The following is a 13,321-nucleotide window of genomic DNA, read 5'->3' as shown; positions in this document are numbered from 1 at the left end:
ATTTTGTTGAACTCGCTCTAGATGTTTGAGTCCGTAACAGAACTCAAACCTACTTGAAGGCGGGTTTCAAGGCCCAAATAGCTCTCATACTAGACCCACGTTGCTCCATCTTTGCAACCTTGTCTAATGCAGCCTTGAACTCCTTAGCCTCCTGAGTCCCAGTACAATATTGATTGAAATGGTCGACGAGCAGTTTCGACGGCACCTGCCCACCATGACGCCGGATGAAGTTGGGTATCATTTTCTCAAAATCTTTCGCTGTTATGCTCCTGTTTGTAGGGACGGGTGTTCCAGATCGAGAGCTGCCAGGGCTGCGGCCGCTTTGAAGACCTTGACGGTCAGCGATACCAGCGAGGACGCTCGCCGAACTGGGACCCCCCCTGCCGCGACGCACATTCGTTGGACGGCCGGCTTCGCCAAACTCTCCTGTCCAAGTGACAGTACCAATGGGAACTCGGCGAGCCTCTTCCCCTGAGCGTCGAAGATGCGCTGCCGCTTGTGCTGCTACGCGGTTTGCTTCCCGCTGTAGCATACCTCGATCGGCTTGAACGGGCTTTTTGCCGTTAACGATCTCATCATGCTCAAGAGCACTCTGAACCCCAGATCTCGCAAAGATCCCTTCCATCAATCGATCCTCTTCCTCTGGCGGTGCCTCCTTTTCGTTCTTGTACTCTTCCATACCTGCGATACCAGCGATACCATGAAGGTCAACGTCATCGCCAGCTTGATCTGCTTCATTTTGTGCCATGAGTGCATGTTGATCCTCGGGCATACGAGTTGTTGCACCAATGCCTGGGGCAATAATAGACTTGGGTTGAACCGCAGCCTTGAAGTTGACCTCGCTGCCTTGGAAAAGCTGACCTGTTTCAGTGGTACCATCCTCGTAAGATCCCAGGGTGAATAAGTCATGAAGATCGCTAAGGTTGAAAGTCGTTCGCTGCTTGGGGTCCTTCAGCACCTTGTTTGTGAGGAACTGTTTAAAGATCTGTCGATGATAAATTTTCTCCTCGATCGTACCAGCAGTCATCAAGCGGTAAATTGTAACCTCTTTCTTTTGTCCCAGACGCCACGCCCTCTCACGGGCCTGAACGTCAGTTGAAGGGTTCCAGTCTGGATCAAAAATTATCACACGATTCGCTCCTGTAAGATTGACACCTAGACCACCCACTTTCGTCGTCAGTAAAAAGACGTCCAATTCCGGATCGTTGTTGAATCGGTCAACAAGGGTCTGTCTCTCTTTGATGGGTGTTTTGCCATCCATTCGAAGATAGTGAATACCGTCCTGGCGCCTGACAAACTCCTCGATGATATCCAACATTTGAACGCCTTGGCAGAACAGCAGTGTCTTGTGACTCATGCGCTTCCACATATGCAAGAGGGCTTTAACAACCTGCATCTTGCCTGATTTGCTCGCCGCGCCCCATTTGTATCCTATCTTCGTCTTCAAGCGAGGATCAAGGAGATCTGGATGATTGCAGATCTTCCTCAAAATATCAATACCATAAAGGGATTGACGAGTCCTGTTCAGAATCGCATTCATCTCTTCTGATTTCAAGAAAAGTTCGTATGCATCCCGTTGCTGCTTCGACAGCTTGCAAAATAAGACTTGCTCGCTCTTCTTCGGTAAGTCTGCAGCCACATCGACCTTGAGACGTTGTAGCAAATAAGGACTGATTGTCTCTTTGAGAGTTTCTGCACACTTCTGCGCAGTCATTATCTGAAGATTGGTGGCATTGGCATAACCGCCTAATTTGATAGGTATCTCGAACTGGTTTCGAAAATTGACCAGTGTTCCAAGTCGCATCGGATATATGAAATCGAACAACGACCAAAGCTCAGTCAGATTGTTTTGCATTGGCGTACCAGAAAGAATAACACGATTCGCAGTTCGCAACTCTTTGCAATAGATAGTAATGGCCGTATTCGGGTTGCGAATCTTATGGCCCTCGTCTAATACTGCATAGTCCCAGTCGACAGGGATGAGGACGTCCCCATATGTCTGTAAACCCGCGTAAGTCGTAACTAAGACATGACCCTGTTTGACTACACGGTCGACAATCTTTTTGGCCGCCTTGCTGGACTTTGTCTGCTTCTGCCTGTTTTCCCAGGAGTACTCGACATCTTCAATGCGACCCTCGTTGCCCACATTGAGCATACCGCTTCCAGAAGAATGCAAAATTGAGACACGAAGAGGTGGCCACCATCGGTGAAATTCATTGACCCATTGCCTAAGCACAGTGGCCGGGGCGACAATAATGACGGGTTTTGTCAGCATCTTGCTATAGTGCAACGCTGCAACGAACGAGATGACTTGGACTGTCTTTCCGAGTCCCATCTCATCCCCAACAATGCCTCCAACCTTCTGTGCATAAAGTTCAGCGAGCCATTGAACGCCGGTCTTCTGGTAGTCAAAGAGAGATGGGAAAATATCGCCAGGTAGTTTGAGACCATTCTCAAAGACGTGGTCGGGTTGATCTGGAGAGGGCTTGAACCATTCCTCAGTGGCGTCAGAGGCATCGTCGCGAATCTCGCCAAGTCGATCTTGCCGCCGTTGTCGAGCTCGACTGCGTCTCTCGACCCAATCCGCAAGACGTTTCTGGTACAAAGATTCATCGCCATCATCGATTCTGCTAAAGTCGACTTTCTCATCAATGTCAGTCGTGGCCTTGGCTGGTTTCTTCCTCGGAGTGACCCGGGTCAGATCCGTCATGTCTTCGTCAGTATCCTCAGCAAACGCTCTCGAGTCTAAGCTCTCTGCCTCAGATGCGTGCGTAGGTTCGAACTCGTCAGATGAAGCGGCTGCATCTCGAACCTTCCGCTTCTTTCTGGGCCGCAAGGAAAACTCGCTCTCGACTACAGTCCCTGTGTAATCTGACTCTTCTGCAAAACCAGGCAAGCGAAGGTTCTGGTGCGATCGAGGCTGATCGGCAGACTCTTGCTCCTCCAACTCCTCGGCAACAGCTTCATCCTCAGCTTCGATGATAGCATTCGCAAGCTCCCCATCTACGCCCTCTGGTCGAGGTCCGCCAAACTTGGCAAATGGTGTGATCTTTCCTGTGCGTATGAGAAACTCTCTTTGCGTCTCGTTTGGTAGTCTCTTGTTGCCTGCAGCGGCGGCCGACTCTTCCTCTGCGCCATCTTGATGTCGCTGCTCAATACGAGTATTGAAATCGGCTATATCTTTATCAATCAACTCAATCTCCGCATCAATCCGAGCAATTTCTTGTTGTATACGAAGCTTGAGAGTTGTGTTGCCCCATGCGCCGCGTAGCTTCTGTTGTTGTGATTTCTTCTGATTCTCCAATTTCAGCTTATTCGCTCCTGCTTTCTCAATGCGCTTCTGATCCTTCTTGTCTTCAGCGTCGATGAGAGCCAGATTTGCTTGAAAGGTGATATCGCGCTCGAGATCATCTTGGTCGCGGACGTTGGCTGTCAGGTTCCTGAGCGCAGACTCTTCGTCGAGATTGTCCATATCGTCCGCAATGGAGTCGTTGGGTGAGGAGGCAGCCGGTTGAGGGTCGGCAAAAGTGACTGTCTTTGACTCGGAGTCATTGTTCGATGCGCCGCCTTGTGACTCGCCGGTAACGTTGCCAGCTTCATCTAAAGCCATGTTTATAGATGTACTATGATGCAGCCATGAAACATCTCGCATGCGAAACACCAAACCACCTAGACTTGAGCGTAGCGGGGTTGTCAAGAGTCAAAGAAGAAATGCGCCTGGGGAGGAAAAGAACGGAATGCTTGAAATTGTAGAGATTAAAGATTGTCAGCTCCTAAAGCGAGCTCCGGCGAGGAAATTATCGTGTACTGGGAGGAGGGTGGCGGAAAAGGGAGAGTCGAGTGTTTTAAGACTTAGTAATTGCCGGGTGAGGTTCTGGGGATTTTCCAATGCTGGGTGCAGTAACTCTGGTGGCTAAATGCGATGACGCATAGAAGGAAGGCAGCAGCAACGACCGGCACGCCCGACTCGCGCGGTACCACGTGACAGGCTGGTGTCTCTAAAGAGGTTGTTAGCGATAGATGCTTGGCAAGGCAGCTGTCTTTAGACTACCTACGCCTAGGTATCTACCTAGGTAGACTTGCACTTACTAGCCAGTCTAATTCTTCTAATGCTGACCTGAGCCTGTTCTCCTGCGATTCTGATCCTTCGATCCTTAAAATAAGTAGCCTTCAAGCATAATCATGGATTCATGTGTGATTTATCAACAGGGTCTAGCATCCATACGGAAAGACAGGGTTTGTACAGTAAGGCAGAGCGCTACACCATAAATATGCCCCCTGCCCCCCTGCTCAACGTAACCGACAGGAGCCTCAACTTATGAACATCTCTGTTCGAGGATAAACATCCATTCTTGAATGTTTCTCGGTCATCTGTAATGAACAGATAGTTTCGGTTGGCATACTTTGCACTAACAAGACTGGATATGTGCGTGCGACTCTTTGAACATTTAAGCTCGCTTCGCAATCATCACACCCAATGGCCAGCTGCGCCAAGTCCTGTATTGCTTGTTGCGTGAGTGAATTCGGAGGCGATATATGCTGCGGTGATTCTTGCTGCCTTGATGGCCAGTTCTGCTGTGGGGATGGGCTATGTTGTTCATCGGAGGACGCGTGCGGTCTTGAGTTCATCGTCTCCAACTTCACTACGCAATCATCATGTCTTGCTACCGCATCAAGTTTAGGTGGAAGCACCCTTACATTCACCGAGTCAACTAGCACCTCATCCTCAACGACATCCATAAGTACTCTAAGCTCAAGTACTGCAAGCTTGTCTTTGTCATCCCCTACAAGTTCCTCACCGGCAAACGGCTCTGGTAATTCGTCGTCATCTAGCGGACTGTCCGGTGGTGCAATCGCCGGAATTGTCGTCGGGATCGTTGGTGTCATGGGCATACTTCTTGTTGCAGCGTTTCTATGGCGTCGCCGCCGTAGACAAGGACCGCCGCCGCCCGCCACACCGGAGACCTACAACCCGGCAGGTGGCCGACACGAGCTTGGCGCCACTGCTGACGAGGAGCTGGACCGTACAAAGAATTTGGCAGAGGCCGATGCTGATCATGGTCTGCATGAAATGAATGTCCTCCCGCCTGAGGCTCCAGCCGAGGTTGTCTTTGAACTACCAGCAGAGTCTCGTCCTGTGGAGATGAGTTCAGTAGGGAACGACAAGGAGAACGTGGTGAGGAGGAGACCAACATCGTGAATTTTTCTCGCATATGCAGCATACCATTAGGGCAATTCTAGGGCACTGCGGCTCTTTTTCCAAAGTTCCATCGTTTGATTAATTATGGGATCAGATAGTGTCGCTCTACGAGGACCATCAAACCATACCGTACGAAATGATCATACCTAGCGGCGTAACCAGCATTCAGCCGCAATTCCTTATACAGGCACATACATGATCCCAAATACCCCTCATGGTACTACCTGATCGGATGTCCCGTTTGCGTGCCCATCATTCGCTTCTCAACAATTCTCAATACATACCAACTTTACGCTAGGTACACCGTAGGTCGGTGAAAGACTTGCCTGCAATCGAGAATCTTGTAGCTCGCTCGGAGTTGCTCTCTGGGCTCCAAACCCTTGCAGATTTTCTAAGGTTGTGTTCCATTTCTCAAAAGCCTAAATACTCTCTACACTCCAGTTCTGGTCGAGAGCCGTCGCGAATATGTTGGCAAGCCTTGCAGCGAATAGCTCTGTCAACTTAGGATCCATAACAAAATCCTTCGATACGGAACGTTACAACTATGATGAACATATCAGAAAACGGGAAGCATTTGGGATGGACGACATAGAAGGCCTTGTTCGAAACGTAGCTGGTAATCCAGATTGCAAGACTCTCCATATACGACTGTTTAATTGTAATCCTCAATTCGGTATAGGTGACCAACTGGAGTTCGATAAGTTGATTTCTGTGACGGGTACACCTCGATGTGCTTACGCAGACACTGTCGGAAGATACGCTATGAAGACTTGGGTATATGGTGACAAGCTTCTGAAGTACTTCCCACCTTCAGTCATATCAGCCAAGGCGGGTAGGTGACAGCGAGTATTCATGCAGTTTACAGACACTTATTCTACTTGTTAGGTCATATCCGCATTCTCGATGAACCATGGGGGCATCTAGATGCCTACTTTGGCTGGTACCCTGATGGAATGAGACTTTCCACACACCTAAGAGATAGCAGCCCTGATCTAACAGAGACACAGCTAAGCCATTTAGTCAATCTTGTTCAGCAAATATGCTGGATGAGTCTTGTTCTAAGTGCATCTAGAATCGGGCCAGAGCCTGCAACAGCCGGTGTAGTTCTAAGCAATCTCTACCCACCTAAACCCTCCACCACAATGGCAACTGTTGATCTAGTAGTCAAATACACCCGGATTGCGGAGGACCAAGAGTCTCTGTGTTGGCTAAAACTGTTCAAGGAGCCTGTCCTTGCACTTGGTTTTCCCGTTCCGTCGCGCACAAATGAGATTGGACTGGAGATGCCATTGAAATTAATGGCTACAATATGTGGCGCTCGTCATTTCGTCGATTTTCAAGGAGGCATCCTTATAAAAGGCCTCTCTTCCATGCTGATCCCCACGGCAAGGCTCAATGGTGGTAATATCGTTCAATGGCACCTAGTGTCCAAAGAGTCTGGGGATGATGAAGACATAAGGCTATCTTACTTGGAGGGATTAAATATATGCGCAAACCGTCTCACAATCAAAGAACTTAATTTCGAATCGTTGAGTAAGACTCGAGCGGTATTAGGATGGTGCAGGTGGACGAAAACGATTTTCGATGACCCGAATTATTCTTTCGATGAAATCACGTACACTGGTCTTGTTCCGCAACACGTCCGACAATTCAACTGTCAGAGTTCAATTTAGGCTTTCAACAGTTTGTCTCTGCTGGGATGAAATTTTCGCTGTCTTCGAAGCCTCGAAAATAGATTTGGAAACGTGACGAGGATTATAGGGCTAACGTCATTTACGCATCACGTACCCCTGTGTTGCTTTTCAACCCTTCCGAGGATGACCGCCGGGCGTGGCTCGTGATGGCTTCTGATATTATTCTATTAGTTGCACGACATTGGATCCATATAGGTGACGCATTATGTCAGCCTCCCAGGCTTGACGGCAAGAGCTCCAAGGATGTACTCCTCAACCTTCTCTTTCAGAGCACAACAGCGCAAAGCGAGCAATTCACTTTGATGGCCTGTGGGATCTGGTCACTCCTGGAACTCTTTAGAGATGATCTCATGAGCAAAAACCAAGCAAGTGGAATAGCTGAGTTCGATTTTAAGACTAGAAAGGGTGGTCTTCCGGGGCTCGAATACATGGATCTCATGCAAAACAACGGCAACGCTCAAGTCAAGCAGACTCATGTGGGGACAACAAATGGTGGCTGGCTCCAACTCATCCGTGACATTGACTGCCTTGTTCTGTTTGGATCAGGCTTCGGAGATGTTATCCATCCATCAGAAAAAAGCCAGAAACAACTATGTGGCCGTTGGGGGAACGGCCTGCCCACTGGGAAAGATTATCTGGCAACCTGTTCCAGTACCCTGCTCCATCTCTATGAAAAGGCAGACTGTAAACAAACTCATGTCTACCTTTCATCAAACTCGAAACTCCAATGGGATCAAGGGGAGTCTTGTCTCTTTGAAGAATGTCCAGATAAAAGTCGAGGGTGCGGATGTAACCGGCTTCAACAAATTGTGAAAGGCAATGGTATCCAACGCCCAATCACTACGCTTCAAGAAGGCAGTGCACTCATATTTGGGCTCAACTCTACGCACTCTGTTCGAACAGTCAGACAGCCCTCTACCAGTCTATACATCCACAGTAACACCAACTTTTCTCATTACGGCGAAACTGCCAAAGACCAGGTGTCCAAAACGGATACTGGGGAACAGCATTTCAAAACACATTCTCAATTGGCAGCGGTGCAAGATGACCACGAGATGAATGGTTTCGGTCCAGTGGATTCTGATTAATTCATTGATGACGCATGTCAGGCATCTCGGTAAGAAATTCAATTACTTCAAAGTGCCCCTTCGTTCTGATACGCCTGGTGTCGTCAGAGAGTTTATGGGACCAGAGCAATAGCGTTGACTCACAGTGGAGCTCCCGTAAAGCTGTCGTATTCACGAAGCTTCACTGTTATGAATTCTAGTCTTGGGCAGCAGCGCTGATAGGTGAAGTAGTCAATCAAGTCAATACCCAGCAGTGAACGGGGGCTAGTCAACTAGGAGGTTGGTCGTCAATAGGAGACGTTGATTGTGGAAGCCAATACTGTAATAACCCTGACAAGAAAGTTGGCTGAGGTGCCCAAATCTGAGGTTGCCATCTTGATAGAGGTGAGCAGGCACGATATTAATAAATATTTGAAGTGTCGAGTCTCCTAAGCTCACCCCAACCCATAAAACACTATATCACAGCGATTGTAGTATACAGCTTCTGTCGCGGCTTCTGCGGCACGTTTTGCTCTCTTCCAGTCATTTTCTGACGTTTGAGAAGTCCAATATCAATCCTTAGTACTCTCCAGCACAGCCTTGATCATGGCATTTCCAACTTCGACTGCACCCTTAAACCTTGGCTCGAAGAACTTCTGTGTGACTTTGAATCTCTCCATCCACGTCTCGAAATGTCCTAGCGAAACACACTCTGCCCAACCCCGCGCAGCGAATGTAAACTCGAGGTCATCAGAGCGGAAAGTGTGATCCTCGATGGCAATACGTATAGCGTCATCCAACTTGTCGTTATGGCGAAAGAGATATTCTGTGACACCGAGCCACAAGCGGAATAGTGGTGTGGAGCAAATCATATGATCATAGGGAACGATGCCCATGGCGCTCCAACAGTCAACCATAGCCAGCAGGGCTAGGTGATTGTTTGGCAGCGGTGGGCTATCCGGCGTTTTGCCCAGGCTGAAGCGGTCCAGGATCTCGTCCTTCAGCAGCGGCCGCTCCTCCCACTTGGGGCTATCCTCAGCTCCAAAGACCTTCTTCTTGGCGGCGTACACTCGCTCACGCAGCTCATCCTGCCGGCCCTCCAACATGAGCTTGTAGAGCTCGGTGGTCGACTTGGCATACTGTGCGATCTGTTTCCGTGCCTCGGGGTTCAGGATCGCAAGTCCGGCATACACATGCCAATTCTGGGAATAAATCCGCAACATCAGGTTGATCTTGACGTTTTCAATGCCGCCGACATAGCGAGCCCCCTCCCAGGGGAACTGCTTCATTTCATGCCATGCTTTGCCCATGCTCAGGAAGGCGGCGTGTGTCACGGCCTGCGTATCTGCGGTAATACGATCATGCTCTTGGGCTGAAAGATAGACGTGCTTGGAGTTCAAGCAGCTGAGAACAGTCTCAACCTTAGCGAAAGACTCGTCGGAGGCGCGGTGCTTGATAAGGACCTAACTCGGATCTGTTATGGCCTAGGCTCATGCGAACACTGATAGGGACATGCTTCACTTACCAATGGCTGACCGCGTGTGTCAACGTTTGGGCCGTGCAAAGAGTGGCAGGGAACAATGTCGACATCGGGTGGGAGGTATTCTTCAAATGCCGCGATCTCGGGAGCCTTGCATGATGTTTGACCGCCTACAACCGCACTCAACTTCGTTGCTGTGTTACATTTCACGTAAGAACGGATTCTATTCAACAAAACGCATATAACACAGGCAAGCAGGTCATACATGGGCCGTATTCTTTCACAACATTGCCCAGCGCGGCAGCTTCGACGCTGTAGATGATATAATCGCTTGATCGAGAAACGAGATGACCGTCTTTGAGAATTTGTACATTATTCTAGACAACGTCTCAGCATGGGTTCCCCGGTTGAGACATAGCGGGTCGAGGAGCACCCATACAATTCCAGAAAATTCTTCCGTTAAGCTCTCGTATTTCTCCTTCCTGTCACAAGCCACAACTCTGATTCGCAAACCTGGTTAGCAAGATCGTCGTGGGGTATAGCAATTGTATGTAAAGCTGCGACTCTTGTTAGCAGATGCCCCAAGTAGCACTGAGCCAAGCAAAGAATAACAAGATAGCTGATTTCAGACAAAATTTGTAAGGTAGCTGAGAATTTTCATCATGGAAAGAACTCGCCTTAGCCCGGACCCAGAATGGGCGATCGAGCCAGGCGAGAACGATACTCTAGCCAAATGCACTCAAGTCATCATGGTAAAGGAAAAAGGTAGGTAGACAAGAAGATCAGGAAAAATTGTGACTCACCAGATAATGCAAGTCGCAGCAGACGCAATAACGCCCTAGAGACGAGAATGAAAACACCAATTACCTCCAGCCAGCTGCGGAGAGCCGGCGGGCGTACATCTTCCCCATGTCGCCCATGCCTATCAGGCCGATTACAAAGTTCTCCATGCCCTTGGGGGCTTTCGACGACGGGCTGACCATTTTCGCCGGACACAAGCAAGCTGAAAGTAAAGAAATAGGCGTCCAGAGGACTGCTCACATCCTCACAGCTTTCTCTTCCACAGTCGCACTCTGAAATCAAGGTTCGGAGCGTGAAGCTGTAGTTGTTCCAGAAATATGTTGTAGAGAGGAAAAGGTTCCAGCGTGACGTGAGAAATTTATTTTGGCGAAAGAATCGGAGCTGTAGAAGCTCCGTGGAATAAAGTGGTCCCGTAACCGACTAGCAAAGTTGATGTCCTACTGCCTAGGTAATACGCAGCTTGTTGGGCTGCTCTTAGTGAGAACTTAGCGTTCACCTGCTCTTAGCTGCAAACCCACTCTGTAAGTTGGCAAGCAACCGCCAACACCAAAGCCTCCCCCAATTCTTTAATGACCTCGATTAAGAAACAACTATCTCACTTTCGATAGCAACTATAAGTATTAAGGCTCAGTGCTACTTCTTGGATGGCTATTTTTCTTTTCGTCTCATCCACTTTCGAGTCACAGTGATGGTACAACATAGCGCTGCATTTCTCTACGCTGAAAGCATCATTACAAGTAGCCGATTACAAGAGTCTCGAACATCCCAGCTGACTCTCACGTAAAGGCTAACGCAACCACGTCTTGTCGAGATGAGCATTGTATTCGCCCTCGGATCCAATGGGTCCGGCCAGCTCGGTATCGGTCATAAAGAGGATGTCTCTGTTCCCAAGCAAGCACTCTTCCACCCTGAAGACCCAACCACTCCAATCACAACGGTTGCCGCAGGCGGGAACCACACCTTACTTTTAACATCATCAGATGAGCTTTACTGGAGTGGCGATGCTTCTACAGGAGCCTGTGGCCCAATTGCAAAGGCCCAGCCTAATGTATCCCTTTTTCAAAAAGTCACTTTTGAAGAGAGCGCACCTCAAGGGGCTGTGAAATTGATTGCGGCCACTTGGGAAGCTTCTATTATTGTCCAGGAAGACAGCGAAGGGAAGAAAAGCGTCGTCTCTACCTTTGGTCTAGGTCAGAAAGGTGAACTAGGCCAGGGGCAGTTCGTTGTTCGCACCCCGAAAATCAGCCCTGTGCCCAACTTCCCACCGCGAGGAAGCGAGGTTGTGGACCTAGCTGCCTGTATGGGTCACGTAGTCGTTGTCCTCAGTAATGGCGATGTGTACGGCTGGGGCAACGGAAGAAAAGGCCAGTTGGGGCTCCCAGAGGCGGTGTTATATGAGCCACGGAAGCTCGAGGGCGTGAACTCCCCCGTTTGCCGGGCAGTTTGCGGTAAAGACTTCACATGTCTTTTTGGACCTTCCCAAAACGGCGACATTATTGTCCTCGGCTCTGACAAGTGGACCATCAAGTCGGCTGCACCATCATCAGCACCGGGCTGGAAAGACGTGGCTGCCAGCTGGGGCAATGTCTTCATGCTCATGGAAGACGGAAGTCTTCTTAGCTGGGGTCGTAATGACCATGGTCAACTGGCCCCAGGAAATGTTCCCAAATTGTCAAGGCTAGCCGTTGGCAGTGAACATGTGGTAGCTCTATCTGAAGAAGGCGAGGTGCTGGCCTGGGGCTGGGGTGAACATGGTAACTGTGGGCCACAGGTTGACAACAACGACGTCAAAGGGCGGTGGAATGTGATCGCATCTTCGAAATATATCCCGCCTGGTACTCGTATTACAGGTATCGGAGCCGGTTGTGCAACTACCTGGATTGGAATTGGAGTGTCAAGCTAATAATGCAACCCGAGAACAACATCCGGCCACAGACATTTGAACGAGGGCCTCGAGCGAACGTCTCAAAGCAAGGGTATCAACAAATCCACCGCTGAACAAGGATGCCTTTCATTTTTCTGAGAAGAGACCGAATTGGCGAACCTATTGCATGATTAGTCGAGGACAGTCTCGCGTTGTAGTCTAGTCCTAGGTCACCCACCTGAGAGAGCCTCTGAGTTGGTTCCAGTCCGGATGGTAGTCGGTCAAGAAACTCATTCTGGACCTCTGCCGATGCTCCATAGTGGTTACTAATACGCATAGTGGAAGGGTTCTGCGGTTCATTATTAGTTCCCCGAGCAGAGAAGTCGAAAAGAGACGGAAATACCGGATCATTGCTCGCATCCCATTCCAGTCTAGCATTCTCCCCTTCATCCTCATCGTCGTCTGCATTGACTGGCTCCCATTGGTGGTCGTCGTCTTGGGGGAGAAACATGGACTCGGATCGCAGAGTCGAGGGTGGTTGATTGGGAAGTGGCCGTATCTCGAATTGTGACGGACGCGGTACACTAGGTCTGGGAATGGATGCCTTCGCCTTCTGACTACGTGCCGGTTCCGGTGGTTGCGGGTTGTCGTTGGCAACAACAGAGGCACTCCGACTAGATGCGGCCTCAAGGGCTGGTCTGACATGTTTAGCTGCAGCAGCCCGACCCTTTCCTTTCTTCTGAGTGATGGTGCCTTTCTCGCCAACGGTCATCAGGATAAATTCGCATATTATCCCGTCACCATCATAGGATACCTTCATCGGCCGCCCTGGCCTCGAGTAGGCAGCACTTAATGAGCCACTAGTCAATCCAGCATGGGTCAGGATCGCTCTGAAGTCCTTTACGCTAACAATTATGTGAAGCTTCTCTGGCACCGAAAGATCATCGAATTCTTCTGCATCCACCGCGATGGATGTGTGTAGTGGCTTCTTCAAAACAGCTTGCGTGACATTAGTATAGTTGCGCTAAGAAGACTATTCACAACACGCTTACCCTCGTTGTTGAGGTTGACCTGCTTCTCTGTGAAACATGTAAAGTTGACAACGCCATCATCTTCAGTGTTCACATCGAGCAGCTCAATTCCAGGCCCAAAATGTTCCATGAGCTGGCGTAAGGTGCGAGAGGAGATGGTCCAGTGATAGATAGCTTCATCTTTGTCGAACTTCGCATGAGTGGG

The 13,321-nt window shown here is 49.5% G+C and overlaps 3 protein-coding genes across 3 annotated transcripts; all 3 read right to left on the bottom strand.

Moving 5' to 3' along the window:
- Positions 1 to 49: 49 nt before the first annotated feature.
- On the bottom strand, positions 50 to 3,610 carry UCRPA7_3871 (putative dna repair and recombination protein rad26 protein; the record flags this gene model as incomplete). Its single annotated transcript, XM_007916412.1, has 1 exon — positions 50 to 3,610. The coding sequence occupies one exon, from the start codon at positions 3,608 to 3,610 to the stop codon at positions 50 to 52; it is 3,561 nt and encodes a 1,186-aa protein (XP_007914603.1).
- Positions 3,611 to 8,512: 4,902 nt separating this feature from the next.
- On the bottom strand, positions 8,513 to 10,403 carry UCRPA7_3870 (putative prephenate dehydrogenase protein; the record flags this gene model as incomplete). Its single annotated transcript, XM_007916433.1, has 4 exons — positions 8,513 to 9,403; positions 9,466 to 9,590; positions 10,224 to 10,258; positions 10,321 to 10,403. The coding sequence occupies 4 exons, from the start codon at positions 10,401 to 10,403 to the stop codon at positions 8,513 to 8,515; spliced, it is 1,134 nt and encodes a 377-aa protein (XP_007914624.1).
- Positions 10,404 to 12,888: 2,485 nt separating this feature from the next.
- Positions 12,889 to 13,246, bottom strand: UCRPA7_3869 (putative dna repair protein rad9 protein; the record flags this gene model as incomplete). The annotated part of the gene is made up of 3 exons (XM_007916435.1): positions 12,889 to 12,933; positions 12,996 to 13,084; positions 13,138 to 13,246. The coding sequence occupies 3 exons, from the start codon at positions 13,244 to 13,246 to the stop codon at positions 12,889 to 12,891; spliced, it is 243 nt and encodes an 80-aa protein (XP_007914626.1).
- Between the last annotated feature and the right edge of the window lie 75 nt (positions 13,247 to 13,321).

Source organism: Phaeoacremonium minimum (genome assembly GCF_000392275.1).
Source record: "Phaeoacremonium minimum UCRPA7 unplaced genomic scaffold PA7_03_scaffold_292, whole genome shotgun sequence".
Taxonomy (NCBI): Eukaryota; Fungi; Ascomycota; class Sordariomycetes; order Togniniales; family Togniniaceae; genus Phaeoacremonium; species Phaeoacremonium minimum.
This window is presented reverse-complemented; position numbering and strand designations above follow the sequence as displayed.